The 25,586-nt window shown below is 44.0% G+C and overlaps 1 protein-coding gene across 2 annotated transcripts in view; it reads left to right on the top strand.

Moving 5' to 3' along the window:
* The window catches only part of fam222aa (family with sequence similarity 222 member Aa), a 47,024-nt gene that overhangs the window by 4,998 nt on the left and 16,440 nt on the right, over positions 1–25,586 (top strand). Inside the window, exon 2 of one of the 2 annotated variants that reach the window (XM_053325235.1) lies at positions 22,438–22,580. In XM_053325235.1, the coding sequence (XP_053181210.1) occupies positions 22,484–22,580 (97 nt within the window). In that variant the 5' untranslated portion in view covers positions 22,438–22,483. Of the gene's footprint in view, positions 1–22,126; positions 22,581–25,586 lie in introns of those variants that run through there. The other variant, XM_053325236.1, reaches the window with a different exon arrangement.

Below are 25,586 nucleotides of genomic sequence, written 5' to 3'. Positions count from 1 at the left end.
AATGCCGCTCTTGCCTTCCTCATGGTCACATTGATTTGTTCTGGGTGACAGTGCAGGCTGCTGTGAAATCACCCCAGCGCCATTGATCTCAAGGAGAGGAGGAGGAGAGGGAATGAGAGCCTGGCGACAGTGAGCAACATGGGAAAATCCTCAGTGTGCCCCCTTCAACCTTAACCAGTAATAAAATGAAGGCTTTGGTTACTATCAGATCAGGCCCCGCTGTACTTCTCCAGCCACTGTATCGCAGTCTAGCCGGCGCTTTGATTTGTTTTGGAGGCCCGTACATGCTGTTTGATTTGCTATTGTGCCTCGCCATGTTTCACATTATCAGCTGAACTCTTTATTGCCACTGTTTTCCATGCCAGAAGCAAGGCTGTTTTTATCTCATGCAGGCCTCTGATTAATCTCCCCCTCTATGCTGGTGTACTTTAATCTTGAATGGGAGATATCTGATTCTCCTCGGCTATTGAGGAAGATCAAACTTTAATGGAACAAGGAACTGCACATCATCCTAATCTCCATCTCCTTGCATTTTGGTTGACTGCTCTCCCTCGGGCTTTGTAGCTTTCTGCAGAAGCAGGAAATACATCAGACAGATAAGATGTTTTCTCTTCATGCTTTGGTAATTTATTCCCTGTTGACAATAGCCACCACTTTACATCTCTGCTGTTTGATTACCTGGTTGAGGGAACAGCGGGTAAAAGCATGAGAATTGACTGACACGTATAAATGGCTATCCTGTATGACCTAAATGTGTGAAACTTTCCCAGAAGCTTTAATTGGGATTTCTTCACAGTTTAATCCTAGCATGGGAAGCGTACTGGCCCTGTCTCTATTTATTGACATGCAAGTGATTGGGCCATGTGTGACCTACGTCATCTGTCTATAATAGCCTGAGGAGAGATACATCAGCTGCATGGAAGTATCAAGGTTCAATGCGTTTGATTATACTGCAGTCAATCCAGGAATTAGCTATTGACTGCTAGTTTCTCCATTCACTTTCTCCATATCACTGAATAACAGTGCGCATTATGCTGACCAGCATCCGGACTGCGACTGGCTGGATGCATATTGTTGCAAATGGATAACACTTATTTGGTGTCACACCTCCCACAGTCGGTTTGTGTCTGTGACAAAAAGAGGCTATTACCCAATTCTAAGGCAGTTTCTGTAAGGTAATGAAATTTCCACTGACTGGAGAAAACAATGTAGTCTGGTCTGGATTGTAATTGCAGCAGCAACCTCACCATTTCCCTGAGTTCAGCGTGAATGCAACACGATTTAATAAAACTCTGGAGATTTTTATCATTTATTGCCAGCCCTGGCAGTCGCATCAGGGAGAGTAAGCTGAGGCTTGTGCAGATAAAACTCATTCAATTTACTTGTTGAATTTTAACCAAGCCAGAGACCATTTACAAGAGAACCAGCATATGACCCACCGGGAAACGTTTATGTATGTGTTTAGGGCTACTGCAGGTCAGCTATACGTTGAATATGAAGCCGCCATTTCCTTAATCTAAATGGAGGAGTAGCTGGAATTTCCATCATTTTCTCTCGTCTTATTATGTGTGTCAAGAGAGGGTTGAAAATCCGTAGGATATTAGGCCCTGAGGCCAAAGAGCTTCTGTGTGCCTGCCTCCACTCACATACAAAAACATAGGAACATTGACATGAGGACATGTATGGACACACACACTCAGACACACACACACACACACACACACGCACACACACACACACTCACTCCTAGCCCTGTTTTATTACCTCCTGCCTGCTGCTGGAATTGCTTTCCTCCCTCGAGTGAGCCAGGCAAAGCCGGCTTTATTGTGTTAACCTATTTGTGTGTCAAGAGCGATTGCAGCGTTCTTTATCTCTGTTTGTATTCGGACGGGGAGACGGCAGAGAGAGAGCGAGGAAGAGGGAGAGAGAGTGGCGGAGGAAAGCAGGGAGGGGGGTTTGCACAGGAGCCAGGCGAGCCACCGGAGTTAGACGGATGGCCGGTCACCTCGCTCCACTCTGGAGGATAATGACTGGTTGCTTAGCAATAACCCACCCCCACCCCTCTTCCAGACTTGTATCCAGAGTAATCACTTTTTTCCTCTAAAAGAACTCATATATAATTACAAGCCCACTGCCTAATGGGTCTTTTCATTTATTTAGGAGAGTGGGTTGAGATCTGGAACTGGAGATTTCAGTTTGGGGGGTGCATATCGGATCCTGTTTGTTGTAGGCCGCAGTGTATGTATGTGTGTGTGTGTGTGTGTGTGTTGGTCAGCACGTGTTTATATCTGCTTTGTGTTGAGCAGTTGGTGGAGTTTGACCAGGATTACGATGGGGCCACAGCTATATTTCCTGTTAGATAGCTTCCACTGTACAACCTCTGACCTACGTAATGCAGCAGTGGCAGCGCATTGAGCCACGCAAGCGCACACATCCACATATTCACGTTTTGATGGGCGACCAGAGGCTATGAGTGCTGCTTCTTGTGAGCTCTTAGTTTTATTAACATTTTTATTGAGTTGAACAAATTGCTGACCTTTTGTGGCATAATGAATGGCGCGGCCTGCTTAGGAAAAATGAGAGTTTTGGCAGAAGTGACTGGCGTCAATCCAAGCTGTTTAACTCATGATTTGCAGCATGTTTATTCAGCAAGCGACAACAGTTAATACTGTGTGAGTGTTTTCGAACATTTCAAGTCTTTCTCAACTGCTGTTTTTTTTTTTTTTTTTTTAATCGCAATCCTCAGTTAGGATGTTAATCTATAGACTGTCTTTAATCGGCACTGTTCTGCTGCAGGTCTCCATAATTTTAGGTAACTGTGTTTTTTAAGTGGCAGGATAAAGGTATAATATCTGAACATGACCCCAATTTAAACTGCTTTTCATCACCGGCAGCCACTGATGTTGGCACAAAGTCTGGAGTCGTTCTAATGCTCAGCCAATTATCCTCTCTGCTTTTGAAAATAGATTTTTTTCCCTTCCCTCTTTTATGAAGAAGTAAAAAAAAATAATTTGAAATTCCTTGTGAAGTTCATAATAAACTTTCACTTGTTTTTATGATGATAAAAAGTCATGGCTGCTCAAACAGACCTTGTGGATCAAATTAAATGTTCTGACTTATGCCAGTGTAGCCAGTTGGTGTTGCATTCGACTGTTCATTTTTGGATAAACAAATTGCAATTTACAAAAAAAGAAAAAATCAGTTTTGTTATTGAAGCTTCTTTAAATAGTGTCAGCCGTGTCTGATATTTACCCATCTGTGCTCTCTCTCCATATCCTGTTCAGTGCCATCTTTCCTTATCCAGGCTCATGCACCATTGCTAAAAGTGACAGCTTTGCACGTCCTGGGAACTTCATACAGATAAACTACACATACAGCACTATCCCCTACCCCCATCTCTGTGGCATGCTTCTGTGGTGCGTCTATAGGAACAGCTGTCCAGCTGTCACCGCAGCCAGCCAGTCAGCCGCTCTCCAAGGCAACATCTGTAGAGACTGAATGCACAAGGGCAGCCTGCCGTTCTCTGCCCGTCCCCAAAGACCGTGGAAGTGTGTCAAGCCTTTTGGCTGCACATTACCACTGACCACATCAACCGTATCACTGGGTTTGATTGAATGTTATCTGCTCCTTTGCCACTTAAATAAGCTCTGAGAGTATTTAGTTTTTTTTTTGTCACCACCTTATGGTTTCTTAAAAACAGAATGTGACTGCACAGCCGGAAAACATGGCACATTATCGTATCCATTAATAGTCATCTGCCTCTGTGTGGATATGTGTGTGCGCGTGTGTGTGTGTAAACAAAATCCCAGCGAGCAAGGTGCAATGGCCTGGAACTGACGAGAACCCACTGGGAGAGTCTCTCCTTGATGTAGCGCCCCACTCCCCCTCCCCACCATCTTTTCCTCTTGGCAGCGGAGCGACGGTGAGGCAGGCAGCAGGGGGGTGGGGGGGGGCACAGAGCCATGTGAGTGGGGAGATGAACAGAGCTGCGGTCCCCTCTGTCAGCCACAAACTAGGATCAGGCACATCGCATGGGACTCTCTCCTGGGATGAGCAAAGAGAAGAGGGGAGAAAGCAGCTGTTCAGTGTTTTTCTCTTACTCCTTCACCAGCTCACTTGTGTTTTTTTTACCCTCTCTGTTGTCTTCTCTGAGGCTGTCATTAGCTTCTGTCGTGCTTCTTTTTTTTCTTTTCTTTTTTGCTGGGTTTATCTTTTAAAGGAGGAAGTGCTTTGAGTGTTAGCGTAGCGACATGGATGAAATGAAAATTTGCACTTTGAAAGTGTCATAATCATTCCTGTGCCTCTTCTTGGATGTTTTTAGGAACTATTAAAGGACTTGATTTCTTCATCAGTTCTCTTGATAACTGAGGGCCTCTCAGGCATACTGTGCCTCTCCCCACAGACAGCTGCAGACTCAAACAGGCTCTGGGCGAAGTTTGATGGATCCTGTTTACTGGAGCTGAGAGAATGCCTGGGTATCTCAAATTAAGTGTCACTTAAAGCTTGTCTTTTAGTCAGCTTTCCATTTTGTTCCCCCATCTCTAGTGACAGCACTGTGCTGCCAATTGTAACAGGGATTGAGAGGAAGACATTTGGTGATTACACATTCTGTCATGATTGAGGGGTGAAGCCAGCAACTTAAGGGAAAACTAAATTCCATATGGCTGCAGTGAAATCTCTCCACCCATACTGAGTTACACTCAAACAGCCCCTGTCCTGATGACAGGGAAATCGCCTGCTCATGACTTATCGTTTTATCATTCAAATTTACCCCATTGATGCTTGCTGCTGTGATTGACAGCTAGGCTTGAAAGCCACAGCTATCTCAATTGAGCTGCGGCAGCCAGTTGGTAACCGTGACAATGGTCTCTCCTCTTTTCCTTGTTTTCATACTTTTTCTGCTGTCACAGAAACCTCACTGATTGCTTCTCTGCCAAGACAGCATCCTATTAATCTTTTAAATAAGGGCCGCAGCCCAGCAGTATTGTTTGCAGAAAACTGAGAGGACCTTGTGAGACCACACTGAAAAGGAAAAAGGGGCAACTGGGGCTGAATCCGTCTCATTGTGGCAAGAAAGCCGAGCCTCCTTAAAATCAGCAATATTAGAAATCTAATAGCTGCTGTGGAGATAGATGGGTGTGGAAGTCTGAATATAGCCAGCACACTCTGACCCCACCTGATGACTCTGTGGGCTCTCTTGTCCTCTGCTGCTCTCAGCTTTGCTCTTCAGGGGCATTCGGTGTTTTCACCTGCATCATGGCACTCTGAATAAAAGCCACTATGTCTATGGCCATTTTCTTTTTCTATGCATTTATTGATCCATTTCAGTGTGGTTGGAATAGTTGTTGTTTTTTTCTGAGCTCAAACAGCACAACAGCAGCATATTTCTGAAATGGCAAACCATTGATGTATTGTGATGTGACCTAGGGAAATAAGAATAACAGCTCAAAATGTTGTCCCTCTGTACTTAGCTGACAATTTGTTTGAAGGAGACAAATGTGAATGAAATAACGGTGTCCTTGCACAAATGTGTTTTTTTACAATGTAGAAAAACCTATCTCACCTCCATCTTGAAAAGGCTTTCTGCACTCTAATTTCATGGACTAGACTTTTGTGTTTAATTAGGTGTGATTTGTGAACATTTCCCAAGTGGCGGAAAGTGTTTTTTTGAGTCTTTCTACTTTCTTGTCAAGTGACTGTTAATGGAGAATTGCTGCAATTCTCCTCACACCTTCTGCTATGTAGTGAATGTCTTCCTGTGCAAAATAGCCCCATAAACCAAACTTTTCAAGGATGAGGAACAAGTGGCAGTAGTATTTGCCATTGGAGTAGTTTGGAAGTTTATGCCCTATAAAGATACTGAAATTATTGGATCACTGTGTACCTTCTTTGTGTCTTTGTCTCATGTCTGGCCATGGAAACCCAGCGAGGCAGGGCAACCTAGATGACTAATTGAATCCCAGGTCAGAGCCACATGATAGCAAGACTGCTGGTCAATGGAAATGGATATACTTTCCTGGGGAGGGAGTTTCAACTGCTTTGTGATCATCTGTGTGTGTATGTGCGTGTGCATGTGTGCGTGCGTATGCGCACGTGTGGGCATCAGTGCATGCACACATGCATGAGCATTTGAGCATAGAGCTATTCATAGTTTTTCATCCTCTGTGTCTCATCATTGCTCCTCCACTTTGAAAACACAGGAAATCAATCCATTAATAACAACTTCAGAACAATATAACAGCCCTATTTATATAGGCTTAAGTCTGGCACTTCCCTGTAATCTCACATGATGCTGCTGGAAGAATATTGAGTGTTTGAGCAATAAGAAATCATTGAAGTGAAGCATTTGTATTTTTTAATTATGTGCTTTTTTAACTAGAAAGAATTGCATTCTAGTTGTGTATTATTTAACAGCAGTTTTAAGTTTATCCACTTCAGGGTTTTATGGAAAAATGTCGTAGTGTTTTGCAGAGGTAAAGGTTTTCTATCCTCTCTGTGTATATAGCCTCACTGCACTGCTTTTTATCAACAATGAAGTTGTCTGTGCTTTACATGCAGCTTTTTATGCAGAGAGACATTCAATGTCTGAAACAGTTGTCCTTGAAATGTGCATTAAAGTGCAAGTCTCTGTCTTTCTTCTGAACATGCAAATGTATGTGCGCAGGGATGTCTTTTTGTTCTTGTTTGCTGGTTAAACACAAACACTGCTGTACCCGATTCACACACAAGCCCCCTCCACCTGAGTCTGATCCCCGGCAACCAGCCGGATTGCTTCGCATGCAGCCACGAGCCTCCTCCCCTCCACCCGTCACCCAAATAAGATTCTCTCAGTTCCTCCAGTTTCAAAGCACTCGCATTGCTCGACTCTGTCGAAGCATGCCCCTCCTCCCTGACCCCTCCTCCTGGAGACAGCACTCTTGACCTGCTGCCCCATTGTTTCCAGCGGGGATAGATGGGGAGCCGCCTCTGCCGGCGCGATCCTTCACTCAATAGCTGCTCCATCTGTTGACTGCGTGACTCTGGGTTACAAGCAGGGATTTTGCTCCGTCTGTGCAGGGTGTGAAAGGAGCTATCTCAGGGGGCTTCTTGAATAGGGTTTTAAAACTGCAGTTGCAGGGTGTTGTGATGCCCCCCACCACCCACCCTCCCCACCCGTCATCAGCACAACACAGCCGGCTGGGTGTGTGCAGGATGAGAGGCCGTCATTGTGCCTGTTCACAGGCCCCTAGGCAACAGGGTCACCTTGTCCCCAAACAAATGCTGCCCTCAGTGGGATTGTTGGCACTATGTGTCTGTGTTTCCATGTGTGTGTGCATGTGTGTGTATATGTGCGTGTGTGTAAAAGGGGAGTGGGTATTTGAGTATAAGAATGCATCATCAGGATGAGGGCAGAGGCCTTGGCTGTGAGGACATTTATCTAAAATCTCTGCCTTTCACATCAAGGCCTATTCAGTGCAACCCGTCTGCGTCAGGCTTTCAAAGGACATCACAGATAGAGAAACACTCTGGGGCTGCTTTACAGGTCAAACTGCTCTCACTGAGCATTTAGACCAACAAAGCTGCTGATGTCATTTTGTATTCCTCTTGTATTTTGAGCTTAGAAAGAGGAAAAAAAAACATTGGAAAACATTATCCTTATTATAATAATAATAATAATAATGATGCATTTTATTTAAAAGGCACCTTTCAGTGTGCTCAAGGACACATTACAAGGCACGTATAACACAACAACAGTACATCAAACAATATAAATCAGGTACAGTTAGTGCAAAGATAAAGAATAAATATGAATGTGACTACAAAGTGCATTAGTACAATAAATAAACAAGAACGTGATTGCATAGTTAGTGTGAGACTGAGTAGGCCACTCTGAATAGGTGCGTTTTCAGGCGGGATTTAAAGGTGGAGACAGAGTCAAAAGTGCAAATGTCTGGTGGGAGAGAGTTCCATAGGCGGGGGGTAGATCGGTTGAAGGCTCTTGACCCCATGGTGGTTAAGTTGGCAGAGGAGGATCAGAGAGATCGAGAAGGTGTGTAGATGTGAATAAGTTCAGAGAGATATGATGGTGCCAGGTTGTGAAGGATCTTAAAAGTGAGGAGTAGAATCTTGAAGTCAATGCGGGATTTGATAGGGAGCCAATGAAGTTGCTGCAGGGCGGGGGTGATGTGTTCAATAGAGGAAGTTCTGGTTATGATACGAGCGGCTGCGTTCTGTACCAGTTGGAGTTTGTGAAGAGATTTCCACGGAAGACCAAAGAGGAGAGAGTTACAGTAGTCCAGACGGGATGTGATCAGGGTGTTTACCAGGATAGCAGTGCAGGTTGGTGAAAGTGAGGGACGGAGACGATTGATGTTGCGTAGATGGAAGTATGCAGACCGAGTAACGTTATTGATGTGGGCTTCAAAAGATAATGTGCTGTCCAGAATGACACCCAGGCTCTTTATCTGAGGGGATGGAGGAACAGTGGAATTGTTGATGGACATGGAGAAAGTGTTGAGTGTTGCTAAGGTTGATCTGGTATAGATGAGGAGGACCTCAGTTTTGTCGCCGTTGAGTGAGAGCCATGATTTTATTTCCAGTAAGCAGTCGGATAGAGCTATGGGTGGCAGAGTGGAAGTAGGCTTAGTGGAAAGATAGAGTTGGGTATCATCAACGTAACAGTGGAATTGTATATCAAATTTCCTGAGAATGTGACCAAGAGGCAGAAGATAAATAATGAACAGGAGGGGGCGAAGGACAGAGCCCTGGGGTTCCTTGTTTTGTCTTTCATGAATTTGACTTCCCGTCTCTTGATTTAGGGAAGAGTGCTGCTTTGGACCTTTGAGGCTGTTCTGTTCTGCGGTTCGTCCTCTTTAACAGGGGGTATTTGTGAACAAAGCTAAATCTGTGGCTGTTTTGACAGCTGGTTCACCTTCAGTAATTAATGTTGAAATTGCTGTCTGCCAGACTTTGTGCTGAGGTCCTCTGTCTATCTGCGTGGGAGTTGTTATTTGGCATTTCCTCTTAAGTGAAAATAAGCAGGATCCTGCCCTCTGGGATCCTTTTCTTTCTCCTGAATAGAATTCCCTCCCATCAACTAAAAGGATGTTTGGAATGGTTTTGTTTATGGAATTGAATTCTTTTATTTGAATAAATAGGTTAAAATGCTTGTATATACTTATCGTGTCTAGACTTTTATCTGCTCTTTTTTTCTCTCTCCCATGCTTTAACATGCTTTTCGACAGTAAATACATCAACTGCAGTTTAATTCAGCTCTTTCTTTTGTTTAAATGCAATGGGGTGGTCCTCCTGGTTTCTCTACTCTTGCCAGGAGCTTAGTCCTGAAGAGGCACAGCCAAGCACCCTCATCCCCCCTGCTTCCTGTTCTTTTCCTTTATCACTCAGCCACAGTCAACCACAGCTTCACCACAGGGGCCCAAACCCCTTAGCTGTCACAGGATGTCCCCAGCACACCTTTACTTCACTTAAGATGATTAAAGTTAGTAGGTCTGTGCTTTTGTGTCATCTGTGTGCTTGTTTCGACTTTACCTTTCTTCGTCAGGCTGAAAAAAGACACAGTGAGCAACAGGCATCAGACAGAGAAGCAGGCAGTTGGTTCAGGCATGGAGGCCCCTCACCAGACGAGATCGAGTTAAAGGAGGAGGGGGTTGTTGAGTGGAATGAGTGGAGGTAGAAAACTGCAGTGACAGCAGAATGAATAAATTGAAAAATTCTCTCATTGTAAATTGTCTATCGCTCGTGACAAACGATCTGATAGGCGAGCGGCCCGGGTTTCCGACGCATCCGTCCCAATAGAGCTGTGAATAACTGGTCTATCTCCACACTGCTTAGCACTGGCCCCGCACTTAATAATTCATACAGTGTGAAATATTTTCCCCGGTACAGATATGCCAAAGAGCTGCCGCCAGCAGGCGTGGGCGGTGAGGGGGGTGTCCCTGCGGTGCTAATTTGGGGGATGGTGACGTGCATAGATTTCTAAGGGGGCTCTAGTTTAGAGGAGATGCCTCAGACACATTTGCTCTCCTGTATGCTCTGTCTGTTATTGGAAAGAGCTGAGCTGGAGATACAGAGAGTGAGAGAGATAGTGCAGATGACATTTAGCTCATGGCTGATCAGTCTGGAACTGGGAACAGAGCTGGGAAATACATTTCCATTTAAGCTGACTGAACTCAGTTATCAGTGACTGTGGGGACAAAGGGAGGCTGCAAACCTGCTAAGTACTTTTTGCTGTTTGCCCCGGTGAGTGTTGTGGTTGGAGTTGACATCAGTGGCAGCAGGTGTCTGTGGACACCTGGTTTATGTCTCCTGTTTCCATCAGGTGACTCCTCCTGCCTCGAGCTTCTTCAGGAGCTCAGCAGCCAAAAGCCGCTCTCATGGTCCCTGACCTTATTGTCCCCTTCATTCACAGTGCTTAGCTCACACCACCTTATTCTCCACGGCAATGAACCCAAAGTTATAATGGCCCCAGTCGCACATGCTTGTCTGTGATAGTGCCCTTCCATGTGTGTCATTTTTGTGCAGTGGTGCTGTGTGGTTTTGTCTGGCTCGTTCTGCTGCTCAGTCCTGTACAAACTGGGTTTTTATGGTCTGCATTCAGGCCCTGATACCAATTATGCAAACTATTAAAAATTTAAGGGGGACAGTCTTTTATAATTTAATCCTAAAGTAATAGATTCTATTAAAAATGCATGAGAGGAGCTTTATAGATGGAGCTAGAATTAGTGTCTATCAAAGACTCCAGTCAAGGATGCAGGGGGAATGGGCAGCAGGAGTGGTGGTATTGCCTCATTATTCAAATAGGATATGATTACCATAGAGCAGGAGTCCCTCAGAAATGAAGCAGAACTCGCTGGCCACTGTGATCATGAACAGAAGGAGTCTAGTTGGGCTCCTCAGAGGAAATTCTCCACGTTTTCCGGTGAAATTAAACCGGTTTTATATTTCCTGTCTTAACTTTGACAAATGTGATTTGTTGTGGTTTAAAGCACTCTGTCGTTGAAATACTCTTTGTCTTCTTGGGTTTCTCCTCCCTGGTATCTCGCTCAAGATTGTTTAGTCTTGTCCTTGCTGAAAGCATGTAGAAGGTGTTCAAGCATGAAAACAGGAAGCCTGCAGTGTTGTAACTTAATGGCTCATGCAGCAAGCGAGCCGTAGACCTTTTACTGGGCTTGACACTCCTTGGTTTGCCCCACAGAGCTTCCTGGACAAGTGGAAAGCAGAGTGAAGAAGTCTGACTTTCCACAGTCTATGTAGTGTTTTTATAAAATCAACAGTATTGCACATTTTTACTTTAGAACTTTTCAGTCATTTTGCACTCCAATTTATCCTACTCTGGCAGGGGAGTGCACCAAACAGTTTTTCTGCATCACAGGTTTTATGGGCTACAGATGGCAGTTGAATTTCAATCTGTTGTCATTGTGATTTGCTTCAATAATTACAGGTAGAGAACTGCTGTGATTCAGATACGAAAACAGCCCCTGAAAGTGCTCTGTGCTTATTAATGTGCTGAAAGAAGTGGTTTTAAAAAGTCAATAAAAATTGGAACCCTCATGAAGCTTATATGGATTTTAAGTTCTGCCTCTGAGGTAAATTCCTTGCCTATTTGATGTAATGGTTGCCTGTTTATGGAATAAATCCAGTGGGCTTAATCGATCATCTCCGCGGAAAGGTCAAGAGGAGAAGCTCTGGTATTTGAAGTGCTTATCCCATGGAGGAGTGCCAGAAATGTGACACCTCCTTATGAGTGGGCGGTGGCGGGCAGATTAGTGACGGACAGGGTGGCCCAGGGGGATGATTTAGGGAGATTCAGCTCTAAATACTCTGTGTATATCAGAGAGAGAAAGAAAAAATGTAAGCTGCCTTCACCCAATCCCTTTTTTAAAAAAGCATATTAGTATAAATTAAAAAAAGATATATTCTTTCCAAAAAAAAATAAATAAAGAAAACAAAGGTTGCACAGCTGGTGGTGAAAGGTGAACAAAAGTTTATTGGTTTTAACCTCCTGTCCACGCTACCCAGTTAATGTTGCTTGAAGTTACCAGTCGGTTTCATCCCTCTGCAGTCTAATCTAATCTGGAGTGGGTGGCTGTGGGCAGCATCTGTGCTCCGAGTTGAAATAGGGCATTCTCTCTGCCTAATCCTCTATCCAGGGATCACTCAGTAGGGTGAAGACAATTACCAGTCTGCTTTCTCATGCTAATGGAATCTCTAACTAGATCTTACAGAGAGAGGAAAAAAATAGATGGAGGAAGAAGAGAAGCAGGGACAATGGCGCAGAAAGATGACCCAACTAAAATGGGTTTTTAGATTACCATTTAATTATTGATAGAGACCCAGTTGCAAGGCCTAAGGTCAGGATTTGGAGAGCATTTTCTGAGAAAGGAGATAGATTATCAAGTTATTTTGGTGTGTGTGTGTGTGTCTGCCTTTCACCTTTTTATCACCTGCCTCCAGCAAGGTGTCTGGAGTGGTTTTAAATTGCATTAATATGCAGGAATTTATAGATTGCCTCCCTTGGCATTTCTGCAGGGAGGGGAAGAGAGTATTACAGTCTCCATCTGCACTAATTACTAGGTCTTGGCAGTGTTACCTGTCTCTTGTGAAGGACAAACCAAGGCGCTGAGCAGTAACGCACTGAGCAGAAGGAGTTCATCTGCTGGGGAGTCTTCAGGAAGAGGGATGTCTCCGGGGCATTTTTACGCTGCTATGTTTGATGTGCTTGGAGCCTTGACTACCATAAAAAATCTCTGCTAGCAACATCAATAAACTAAATGTCTTCGTCCAACTTCCTAGAGCTCAGAGAAAAGCTAACAGGCTTTGCCCCTGATTTCAGTGACAGTTGTGCCTTCACTCAAACTGTTAAAGTAAAATATATCAGCATACATCTTCTGTTAATCCTGGTGGAAACTTAAATTGTCTGTCTCCCTCACGTCTGAAGATTTAAAGTTGCAGCAGCACAAGAGTAAATCTTAACAGGGTCCACCTGCCGTGTTCTCCTTGAAGTGTAGTTCTGAAACCTGAAATAGAAAGTAAGTCTTTGGTCCACCAAATAAATCACAGGAGCAGAGAAATGTATCAAAAATCCTTGAGAGGCAAGAGATAATCAGTCTCCACATATGCTGTTATCTCGGCGATGACCTCGCCTCTCGATTCTCTCGGTGGCTGGTCAAACTCACTGATAACAGCCGCCCTTATCAGGTCCCTTTTGTCATGGAAAGCGTTGACCATTTTAAATCATTACAACCTGCTCGCTTTTTCACTTTCCCCAATCATTGAGCAGTGACACTAAGACCTTGCCCATGATAATGAGAGATCAATACTTTAACTCTTTGCACTTCACGTGGCACAGTAGCAGCCGCCTGTCACTGCCAGGTCTTTTGCATCCAATCTGCATCCAGTGATTCTTCAGCTCAGCCTAAGGTTTCTCAGGTTTCTATGTTTGTCTGTCAGCCTGTCAGAAAGACTTCTTGGATTGCTGCTGCATGAACATCTTGGTGATGTTTGTGCCATCTGTGCCTTTAGCCAGCAGGTGATTACCAAACGCAGCCTCACCTCCCACTCTGTCCAATTGGATTCCCTCTGCTGGCATGGTCAGGGACAGCTTTGAGAGGGAGCATGATGACAACAGCTGGAGAGCACACATTATGGATTGAAGGGGAAGGCTGCTGAGTCTTGGTGATGGAAACTGCAGTGAGGGAAAGATATGTGGAAAAAAATGCCTGCTTCCTTCCCGGCTAGCTTAGCTGTGAGCACTTGTGTCATCCTCTCTTTTTTAGGTCCTTAATATCCAGCAGAGCAAAAATGGCTTTGTCGCACTTCACATATATCAAATGAGATCAGTGTCAACATTTCGACGGTGCACTATTTGATTGCCTTGTGGGCTTCAGAACACACTAATGTTATGCATGACTGGCTATTGGATCTGTGACTCCATCCAGTGAAAGACTCCGGAGTTGTCCTTTGGACCATGGGAATTGGGGTCACCTTAGGCACTGCAGAGAGCGATGTTTGGAGTCGGGCTTCGGCAACTGAGAGAAGAAATCACATTGTTTGAATTTAATTATATTCCATTGATTTATTGAACACCCATTAACAAGCATACATTTCGAGGCAGGGCCATTTTGCGTGAAGGTTTTTTCTCTCTCTCATTCTCCCTCTCTCTGTCTTTTCTCTCGCCTGCTCACTCCATTTCATCATAAATTGACATAAGCCTTTCTTTGAAGTTCAGGAGCCAAGCTGAGGAATGACAGCACAACAAACAATGAACAAAACACAGAAAGACAATGAACACTGTTTGAATATTCAAGTGAGCCACCGTAGGATGGGTGAAGGAAAAAAAGAATCCTTGTTTTATTGTTGTTCCGTTAAGCCGTGAATGGACCTGTCTGGGACAATAAAGAATTGTGTCACATTGGGATAAGAAATTTTGCTATATCAACAATGCTTTACAAATGGTGTGTAATAAGGTTTACTGAGAATATATAAATCCTAGCATGAAAACCAAGAAAGCACAGCTCATTTTTCCCCATTTTGGCTAAAGTTATTGCGGAGGGTGTGTGATTTATGTTTGGAAGTTCAAGTCTGGTGAGGTTGTATCTACAATAAAAAAAATAAAAGGATCTGCCAGAGTGATATTAAGTTTTTTGATGCAGGCAGATAATTTAAATTGTCCTTTGCAGAGGTCCTGGGTCAACAGGATTGCTCTCATGTGTTGTACAGTTTAGCATGAACTTCACAGCTACCCTTCAACAGCATTTGCAGGGTCTCTGAGTAAAAGTGGTATTAGAGGACAAGTGATGCTGCTACCATGCAAAACAACACAACAAAGGCTGAGGCAATAAGAGAAGACTATGTGTTTCCCTTGTGGTTTGTCTGACAATCTTAAACCACGCTCTCATTGCTCAAAGTCCCTTGCTGGCAAAAGCAGGAGCACAGAGGCTCAGTCATGTTGTAAGAACACCTTGGTTGGCTGTATGAGAAACAGACAGTTGGGGGTTTTTTTTTACTGAGGGGACTATCCTAGCTTGCATTTGTTGGTTTTCAGATGGGTGATTAGTGCACCTTTTTAAAATCTAAATTAGGAACTCAAGGCTTTTCAGTTATGACTTGTGTATTTGGTTTGATGCAATTCTGTTTGTTTGCTCTTTGCTCCATTTCATTTTTTTGTTGATAAGATTACTTTTTAAAGCTCCAAATGAAATGCTATATTTTTTTCTTTGCGCTGTGTAGTAACATTCATTTCAAACTCTTGTTTGTCACACAGATTATTTTGTAGTGCAGTGTTTTTTAATTAAACGTTGTTTTCATGCTCATTCCAGCTTCCGTTTAAATATATCTTAGTTATCATACTGCAGCTTCTCTTCCGGCGTCGGCTGGTTCTTTCCTTTCTTCATCAACTCTGTAGCGTAACACATAAACATTTCTTAATTGTATTCTGGTCATGATCAATAGAAAAAAATATGTTCAGTAAAGTAGAATTAGTTCAAGTCTGTTGAAAACAAAGAGGACAACAAAACCTCAAAAATGTTAGCTCATCAACTTGCATTTCCTTGCAATACCAAATAACCCATTTATGCACTTTTCTGTAAATCAGGCTGTTCAGGTCTTGCACTGTACATGTATCACTTATTATTTATTGTAGGTGTAAAAAAGAGCAGTATACACAGACTTCTATAATTGCTGCTTTGGTAAATCCTACCAATAGTTGCACATGTGATATTTTCAGAGAATTGGTGTCTGGTTGTTTCCTAGGATTGAATTGGAAGATGGATTGTTTTGCTCGCTAGCTTTGGCGAGCATAGTGTTACAGGAACAAACCTACTACAAGGTCTACAATATGTGGGGGCACTTTCTATTTCAAAAAACATTCAAGGAAGCAGAGTATGTTATGAATCCAGGGTGCAGATAGCAGAGCTATGTGAGCTGGACAGCAGGGGCAATCCAGTCTCTCTCACCAGAACTGACAGAAAACTAAACACAACAAATGGCCCAATCCTTACCGTAACCACCTGTACGCTAGTATCTTTGTATTTTAACAGTCCTCATCCCAGTTTTTCTAACACATGCACCTAACCTTACTTTGGTGATAAGTGTTAATTTTGTATCTGCTGGGCTTTGGCCGTTTGCCTTTTCTACATTTTTGAGTGTGGTTGCCACATCGCCGTAATGGCTCACTGCCTTCTGTGCCTGTTATTTACCATTAATGAAACCTAGCCCAGCACAAAGATGCAGCAGTTGGCTGTGAAGTCAATTAGTCCTCATTGCTATTACAGGGTTGACATTAGTCTAGGCAGGCGTGTTTTGATTAGAGATGACAGACGACTCGCTGCTATTGGACTGCCAGACATTCCTCACCCTTCATCCCATGGGTGAAGCTATTGAAGCTGACTGGAATATGGAAACCTAACAGCTGAGTGTTTTTGCCAAGATGCCCTTCATTTGCAGAGAAATCTCCTTTTTATAAATACGACTTCACGGAATACGAGGCTGTATAAGCCCCAATAACAGTGACATGCTGCACTGTATATATGAGACTTAGCTGCCAATATGTTATTCCAACACCATATATCATGGCAATAATGCCTAAACTGTAGGCTTTTACACACAATGGCCTTTTGTTGTGCAGGTTATTTATTGTGCTGGTGTGAGGTTGTGCAGAGTTGGTGGGTGAGAGCATCCAGGGGCTTGTATTGTTAGGGAATCAGTGGCTCTTGTTTGTGGAGCTGGGCGGGTTTGTTAACAATGCCTTTTTTATGTCCCAGAGTGTGTGCCTGTCGGCAAACGTCCCCTCAGAATTTTTGTTTGTGTGTTGTTTTGTTGTTTGTGTGTGTGTGTGTGTGTGTGTGTGTGTGTGTGTGTATCAGGGTCGGTGAGCATAACCCTCTCATTATGTGCCATGTCCAAATAGACCAGTTTTATATCAGGCACATGTGAGCGTTAGTGTGTGTGTGTGTGTGTGTGTGTGTGTTTGAATATACAGTATGAGTGCAAATTATTTAGTGCGGATGTGTGGAAAGGGCCGAGCTAGTCCATTACTGCCAGGCCTTCCTAATGGAGCCTTTCACTCTCCCTCCATTCATGTGACGGTATGGTGATGGAGAAGGGGGAGCGGGGGATTAAGGGGGTAGAGGCAGTGCCTTGTTAAAGAAAAAGAAAGGGTTTGAGTGTGTCGATTGGATTAACTTGTTTGGGCTTATTAAGAGGGGAGACACAGCAGCTTGTTAAAAGCACTGCATGGGGCGTCCCACAGTGAGACGGCAGGGTCACCATTCAATTAGGTTGAAGCCCCACCCCTGCTCATTGTGGAGGCTGTCTGCCAAGCTCCCAGACCACAACTGGTCCTACATTGCTAGGGGGGGCTCTGGAGTTCATTGGAGACACTTTAACTAAGGCTAAGACAGTACAATCTCTACAAAAGTTAGATGTTGGTTTAAAAATCATAGAAGTGCAGTATCACCCATCAATATTAGTGCTGATACAATACCTGAATTTCGAGGTAGAGGTATCAAAATATTATTTTAGATACCTTCATTTGAGAAATATTCATATAATTTTCACAACCTCATCGCCAGATGGATTTATAGTCTACATCTGGCAAATTTTGAATGGTTAAGGCTTGGAAAAGATTGTGATCATGATGAATAAAAAAGGTGGATCTTAGGGAATGTGACAGGAAGTGGATCCCCATTCCCTGCATTAAAGTTAGGCCCATCCACACCATTGCTTTCCTTCTTGCTGCCTAAAAGACTCACAACTTCCTGTATTGGCACTAAACGTTGACAGTGGACGTAAATCATGAGGTGTTAATTCCTTGGATACTTGGTCAGTTTGTCTACGGAATTCATTTTTCAAATTTAACAAAAGAAGACAAAGTTCTTCATTGTCAGCAGAAGCAGCCATTCAAGAAGTTTGCCTAAATGCAGTTGTCTAAAATCAGTGTCAATATTAAACTGTAAGAACTTTGATTAAAGTCAGGAACTATCTAATCAAAGGAAATGCAAACTAAACCATGAATCTGACCAAACATTTGATACTTTATTTAAGTACCTGGCAGTTTTTGACACTCCATACTAAAGATTAGGGATGTAACAGTGCACACAATTCATGGTTCATTATGCACCTCTGTTTTGGTGTCACAGTTTGGTATGTTTTTTGTACAGCAGATAAAAAGCAAGGAAGAAAACAATATTTTGGTCCTGTATCTGGAAATATGTAAACATCCAACAATGGCTCATTGGCCAAAACTATTAATGAAACAGTTTAGTTGAGCTGCAGTAGAAAAGGAAATCAACCTTTCTGTTTCCCACAAGGAGTCTGGACACCTGCTGACAGCTGTTTTATGATGATTTATAGTCACTGAGAACTGGTTCTTATGACATGCCGTACAACCACAATGGAAATCAAATGTGTTTCTAGTTGTTCCAAACAGCTTTGCTCAAAGAAAGGGGTTGGGGACCACGAGATGCGAAATTGCGTAAATACTGAGATAACAGTGCATGTTTTGAAAATAATGACGGCAGCGACACTACATGAGTACTGGTAACTAGGCCAACTTAGCTAAGCCAGCGAGCATACATTCATGCGCATGCTACAGTTAAGTGCTGCACTGCCAAAATGTTCCAGGTAGAACTCAAGCACTAGAATTATTCTTCTGCACGTCAGAGAAAGTGGATCATTAAACTATTTTGACAGTAATTATTTGTGTCAGGGAGTGCACCAAACTCAAGTAAGTCATGTACCAAATTGAACATCCTCCACCAAATGGTTCAGGATAAATACACAGACTGTTACACTCCTACTACAGACACTTTTCAGTCCACACGGAAAAACTACTGAGGTTCAGTAGCCAGATCCAGTGTCAGCTACCTCACTCTTTCTTTCACCTGAACATGTCTAGCTCAAAACGCACACATAGACGCCGTTTATTCACCCATGACCACCCTGTTACACCCCGCATTTGGCAGGATGCTTATCTGGGCAGACAGCTTTGGGCGCAGGGAGCCATCTCCTCTGATGTCCTCTGCAGTTTAAGAGCCTTTTAACTAAGAAATAGCCCTCTGCCAAGCCCACTGCCTCTTGATTCCGGCTTATTCCATCATCTCATGGGACTGATCTTACGCCCCCATTGCAAACCCTGCAGCAGCGTTAGCAGAACAGGAAAGAGCCGATAGACATCCTGGCTTTTGAGATATCCCTGCACTGGTGTAATAGGAGACCTGTGACTGGATTTGATGAGTGAGTGAAGTGCAGGTAGTTTTTCAAACAGCATGTATAGCAGTGTGTATGTGTGTGTGTGTGTGTGTGTGTGTGTACTCACACACATTCTCCAGCACCTTCACAGGGATTGACCTAGGCATGACAGGCTGTTTTAGGGCAGCTGGATGATGGGTCATGGGGTTTTGCTTCAGAGATAATTTCCTGCCACTGACAGACATCTGCTAAGTAGTCCAATAACCTAATAGGAGGAGATGAGGCAAAAGGGGGACATGACAAACAAGCCAAAGACTTGCTCCTTCTGCCTCGCTCTTAAAGGCAATAATAGGAGAAAATTGGTTCTTGAAATTGAATTGAAAAAAAGTGGGTCTCTTTCAGTGAAGTATAATGCCTCAGAATACATTTGGTGAGCAGCAAATGGAGAAAAATTGAGGGTAGTTACACGATTGTCTTTCATTTCAGAGAGGGGAAAACTGTGGAGGTATCCCCCCCATAAGACTAGCTTTTAGTCTCAATCTACACCGTGTGTCCCCTTCCTCTCTCTCAACCACTATCTTTTAACAAATGGGCTCTGAGGATGGGCTTGTTGTGAAATTAGTATCCTCACAGAGAGGACACAGAGAAAGGATTATGTGAATAGCCAGTAATGAGCTCAAAGTGCTAGTGTGCTTGGGCCAGGCCTGCCTGTGTGTGAGAGGAAATGGCACTGCAAGCGACCTTTTTTTGCTCGAGCACCTGGCGAGAAATAGAGTGGCCCCTCTCTTCCATCTGCAGTGTGTGTGTGTGTGTGTGTGAGAGAGAAAGAGTGAATTAACAAGACATTCGGAGTCTAAAGTCTAATTTACTTACATTTATCAGGGAGAAGTATTTTTTTGCGAACACTATTTTCACACTGTCATATTTTTGCTGAAAGTGTTGTTTTGTGCAGCTTTTGACAGATTTTAAAAATAGACGTTTGACTTGAATGTTAAGTGTGTTATTCAAGCCTCAGAGTCTGTGGTCAAATTCAACGAAAAATGTTTTTAAAATGTTTTTTATTAGAGAAAGACTGAATTCAATGCAAGGATTACAATTTTTTTGTAAGCTTCTGATCTTTAACTATTCAAACCAGGAACTACCAAATGCTTTGCATTTGTCCATCATTTCTTTCTCAAGCCATACTTTTAATCACAATTGCTTTATGTATAAGAAAAAGCAAACTTGAAACAGTGGCGGTAAATTTGGATCGATTGATAGGAGCTTGTTTTTAAAATGTACAATCTGAGTGAGGAGCATTATTTAGGCACATTTGAATGAAAATCTAGTCACTCAAAAAATATATTTATAAAAGGGATTACCAGTCAACTCATCTAGTGAGATCCATCCTCTTAAACCAATGACTAAATTTTTTTCTTTTTTGAGAAAAGAGGTCAGGTTGGTATACCTTGTTCTGAAAAAAAAAACCACAAAAAAACCCAAACAATTTAGTAAATAAAAATTTGAATCTTCTCATCCTGTTAAAACAGTGACATTTTCTAAAATCTATCTTGTAGATTTCACTTTTTTGAACCAAAATTAAATCTTGGTTTTACACCTTGGTCAACTATTGCATGAAAAATAATTGCATCCTTTTTAAGGTTGGTTTGATTAGTGTTTTCTAATTTTGATGTTTCTTTACCAGTAACCCATATTTTTCCAGATTTCATAAATGAGAGAGAACAGGAGCTGGTGCTTTAAGGACTGCCATTAATTTATCTTGTAATCATTGTAATTGCTTTCTTTCATATTAAAATGATAATCTATAAAACTAAGTAATGGACTGATGGCAGGTGGCTAAATGTTCATTTAGTGATTCACTGAGAAAATAAATAACAGGGGACAAGCCTGTGACAGGCGCATGAGAAATAATTTTTCAATAATCTGCCACGCATCATGGCAGGAGACGCTGTCGCTGACAGCATAGATGAAATATTTGCCTCTGTTCTTTGTTTTAATATGGGAGGAGACCAGCCCAGATGGAAACGATAGTGTTTCATATCAATGCGTTTTGGACAAGAGACTCAAACACATGCACAGCTAAGATTAAGGCCACAATGCTTTTTACAGACACAGCCATGCTTTTTAGGTGAGAGTGGGCTTCTTCAGTGTTATTCACAGTGCAGAGAGAGCATATGTTTCCTGGAAACCAAACAATATCCGCTAAGTGAACTATAGAGGAGTGAATCTCGATCCTTATCATATAAAAACACTTTCTGGACCTAAATGGTTTGCTTTAGCTGTTCTCATCCGGCACATAATCCAAGTAGAAGACTTTGTAATCAGTCATCATTGTGCTATGTGACACTGGTATGTTGCTGATGAATGATACCCTCCATACTACTTGACTGTTGAGGGTTCTTAGTGAGGGAGCTCTGGGTTTCTTTTATATATATATGTGTCCAGTGTTTCCACTGGGGCTGTGATGGGCTTTTTGAGGGGAAACTAGCAGCAACTGCCTCCCTGTTCCTGAGTGAAGGTGGCTGTGGGGAAAAAGGGGGAGAGTAGAGCTGGAGATTTATGGCCTAGAGGGAGATTGATTATTGCCGTCACTAGCCCTGATGTACGGTTGGCAGTCTCCCCCTCCCAACCCATCACATTTGCTCACACACACACACACACACACACTCACACACACATGCAACCATACGGTACAGAACACAGCTACACATACATCCAGACACCGTTCAGTCCCCCAGGCCCTTCCTGACAGTCCCCCAGAGCTGTTGCATGTTAAGTTGTAGCAGACAGACTGCTGTTTTCTCAGCATTACCATTTTTTTTGCTGTCCATAGATAACGCCATCAATCACCACCACATGCATACTGCCCTGGAAGGAATGTGCCTGAGTGTTGCTACTTTCTGAGCTTGTCTATGTGTTTGTTTTGAGGACGGTTTCATAGACAGGAGACGCGGTTGACTGGCTGTGTGAATGTGCTGTTTGAAGCTGCAGAGTGACTGGCCTGGACTGTGCTCTGAACCCATGTCAACCGTGCTGCCCCAGTGCAGGTGTGTGTTTATCATTCAGCACACAGAGCTGAGAGGCAGGCAGCTGTAGGCGTGCTTTCCCAATTACATCCTGGGTGAGAAACCCAGCCCATCTAGCCCAGAGCCAGCTCCTGCCGGCTTGCCGGACACGGCCATGGAGCTTTGACCTCGAATCATCCTGCTTAACTCACTCAATGTTCCTCTTTCTTTTTTTCTGCTCCAGGTTGGCCGCAGAACTCCCCCGGCTGTAGTACTGTGCCCACCTCGCCATGCTGGCCTGTCTGCAGAGGAGGCAAAACCCTCCACCCCAGCACCCAGTGTGTGCCAGCAAGACCCTGGAGCCACCGCAAGCCCTTGGACGGAAATGTGAGTTAACAAAATGACAGAGAGCGATGGAGGTCAGCTCACCAAAAGCTCAGAAATGAGAGAAGCTTGTGCTTGGGTCATGGTGAAGGATGGAAATGGGTAGTTAACCCTGACTGTGAATAAGTGAAAGAAAATAGACTTTCTGGTTTCTGTTATTTGTCACTGTGTCTCCTCGCTACTCTGAGGAATTCTAAACAGTTTCATTCGCTCTGCACTTAGACCTTGGATTGCCATGTTGTTTGGCTACTCATTGTGAGGGTGGCTGTTTAGCTGTGCTGATTGTGCAGTCGTGGCAACAGGGCTGAACAGACAGTGTTTAGCGTGCCTCACTGGCCCTGGGTGACCCTGAGGGTCTGTAAACATTTACAGTGTCTGGCCCTGGCTGTGCCGGCCGCCTGTAAAGCATGACAGCTGCTCTGTTTGCTCCCTGAGCACCACCCTCTGTCCACTCACAAAATGGTGTAAAGGGACAAAGATGAGCCAGAGTTGAAGACTGTTACAGAGTTGGCAAAACTAGTTCTAACCAGTTTGGGATTAGAGAGCTGCTGCAGTCAGGCATCTGGAAGGTAAATTTCTCTCTAATTTTGTTGAAGCTTTTGGATAAGCCTTTTACAGTGAGTCTGGTTCCTGATGAGAAAAAAGAAAGGCCTTTCCTCCTTATTGAACATCCCTAGAGTCTTTAATGGCCTTTGTTTACATGGCAGGCCTACAAGATTCCTCAAGCCGATTAAAAGGACTGGCGGATGGAGAGCAGGGGATCTCTAACCTAGCAGTTTTTACCTCAGCTTAGAGAGGCTTAGGGAATAGCAAGTTCTGTGCTTCTTCATCAGTAGGACATTGTAACCTGTAACCAGACAAGTAAATGGCTTGGCTCTGGGAGAAGAAATTTAGCTCTGTCTGCATTTTTTTTCTCAACTCCTCACTAGCCAATTAGCTACTTCTTAGCTCAAGATCACACTCCAATCACCTACTACAGAGGAAAGGAGACATAGACCACAAGGAGACTGGGTTCTACCTCCGTCCTCGGATCTGGAGTTGTTTTTGCTGATCCGTATGGATGTTTTATATCGAGTTGTAAAGGTGTATTAGAAACAGAGAGGGAATGAGAGAGATAAATAGAGCTCCGGGTGCATTTGGAAGGGGCCACTCTTGAGCCAAGTGGGGTTCAACCAGTCTCACTAATGAGGTTTCAGAGGGAGGTGAAATGAAAGGGTGGACAAAGAGAAACTGGGGAAAATAGAATTAGAGAAGGTAAAGATGGAAAGGAAGGGAGAGAAATGGAGGGAGTCCTCAACAGTCGTCTTAATCGATTCCCTCCTTCCCTTCTTTCAATTTTGCAGGATTAGCCCACTTCCTCTCAGGGTCCTTTTATTGAGGAGCAGCCAGTGGGAGTCAGGGCTCAAATCAATAGAGAAAAAGAACAGTCTCCAGTCTTCCCTTTGCCCTCCCTCTTACTGACCCTCTCTGTCTGACTCTCCCTCTCTTTCTCCACCTGTTAAACCCTTTGATTGAAAGACTACTACAGTGACTGACTTGAGGTTCATAATGAGGATGTTTGAACATAATAGCCTCCTTTCTGTCCTTGGAGAAGGAGGGGGGAGTAAGTGTTGGATTTCCACCACTGTGCAGTTCTTGGCCTCAATACGGCAATTGTTCGTCCAGGCCCAGAAGGGGTGCAGAAAGGCAGACAGTGGGTCTGGCTGCAGAAGTGGGCACACTCAGGTCACCATGCTGAGCGGGTCCCCATGACTGATTGTTCATGGCCCAGTTTGTGCCAACATGGAAGGGGGTTTGTGGGTAAGGTGACCTGGGCTCTCAACAGGAGGCTGAATACCACTATACAGCCCTCAAATAGACAGAGTGAGAGCACAGGAGGGGGATTACCTGGCAGTGGGGTAGAGGTGAGCTGTGTCATTTGCATTTGCTGTCCTTTACACAAAAGTTGTGTGTGTAAGTGTGTGTGTGTAAGTGTGTGTGTGTGTGTGTGTGTGTGTGTGTGTGTGTGTGTGTGAGGGCTAGGATAGCAGAGCAGTTGGGATGAGAGGGTGAGAAGGGTTTTAGAAAAAGCCCCTGCATGCAGATGCAGAGTGGCTGCACAGTTCATTGATGCGACTCCCATTAAAAATCCCTCATACCCTCAATAAAAAAGGACTTAACTGGCTCTACCATCAGCTGGAAGCGTTCAGATCAGCTCGCCAGACAATCAATTTCCCCCAAGCGCGCAGAGCTTAGCGGGAGAAACGGGAGGCGGAGAGCGGGATGTTTCCATTATCACAGCCCGGGCTTGGGGGTGGGGTGAGGTACTGTAGAGCAGGGGTGCAGGGGAGAGAAAGGAGGGAGCGGCAGAGGGAGATGGGGAAAGACAGACAAGTGCAGAAGAGAGAGAGGCAGAAAGGGAGACAGAGAAGCTGGCTTTTCAAAAAGCCATTGACCGCCTGCCCTTAAAAATATCATATTGGATTAGCCTCACAGGGGCGGCCTTTTGATATTTTTTTCTTTGGCCGTAGAATTAAAAGGAGTGCAGAGCATTACTTGAATTATAAATCATAGGCACTTGCTTTCACTGCACCCAAATTCCGCGCATATGCGGCTGCACTCTCCAGCGCCAGCCCCTGTCATTTTTAATTAAATCCCCCCTTATGGGTGACATTTGTAGCTTGCCCCCTCCTTCTTCCTCCCCTCCACGTCTCTCTACCACTGCCCTAGATGGAGACATGAAAGGCAGAGACGGCAGCGGAGCCAGGGCCTCTCATCGTGTTGTGCCCCAGAGAGAGGGCACCCATCCAGACAGATGAGAGAGAAAGGCCCTGCAGGGGGAGAGGGGTGAATGGATGCCACTGACCCTGGCCACCCTCAGCCAGCGGCGACTTCCCTCGCTACCCATCCCTCTACTTGATAGTCACCCTCCACTGTAAGTCTGAAGGTCCAGGGAGCATGGGTGAGCATAACAGTCAGAGAGGGCGATGCACCAGTCCAGTGATGAGTAACACTGAGATGGCTGGACAG

The sequence above is a fragment of the Scomber japonicus genome, chromosome 9, assembly GCF_027409825.1.
Source record: "Scomber japonicus isolate fScoJap1 chromosome 9, fScoJap1.pri, whole genome shotgun sequence".
In the NCBI taxonomy this organism is placed as follows: Eukaryota; Metazoa; Chordata; class Actinopteri; order Scombriformes; family Scombridae; genus Scomber; species Scomber japonicus.
The sequence above is the reverse complement of the archived record's forward strand: the minus strand, read 5'-3'. Positions and strand labels throughout refer to the sequence as shown.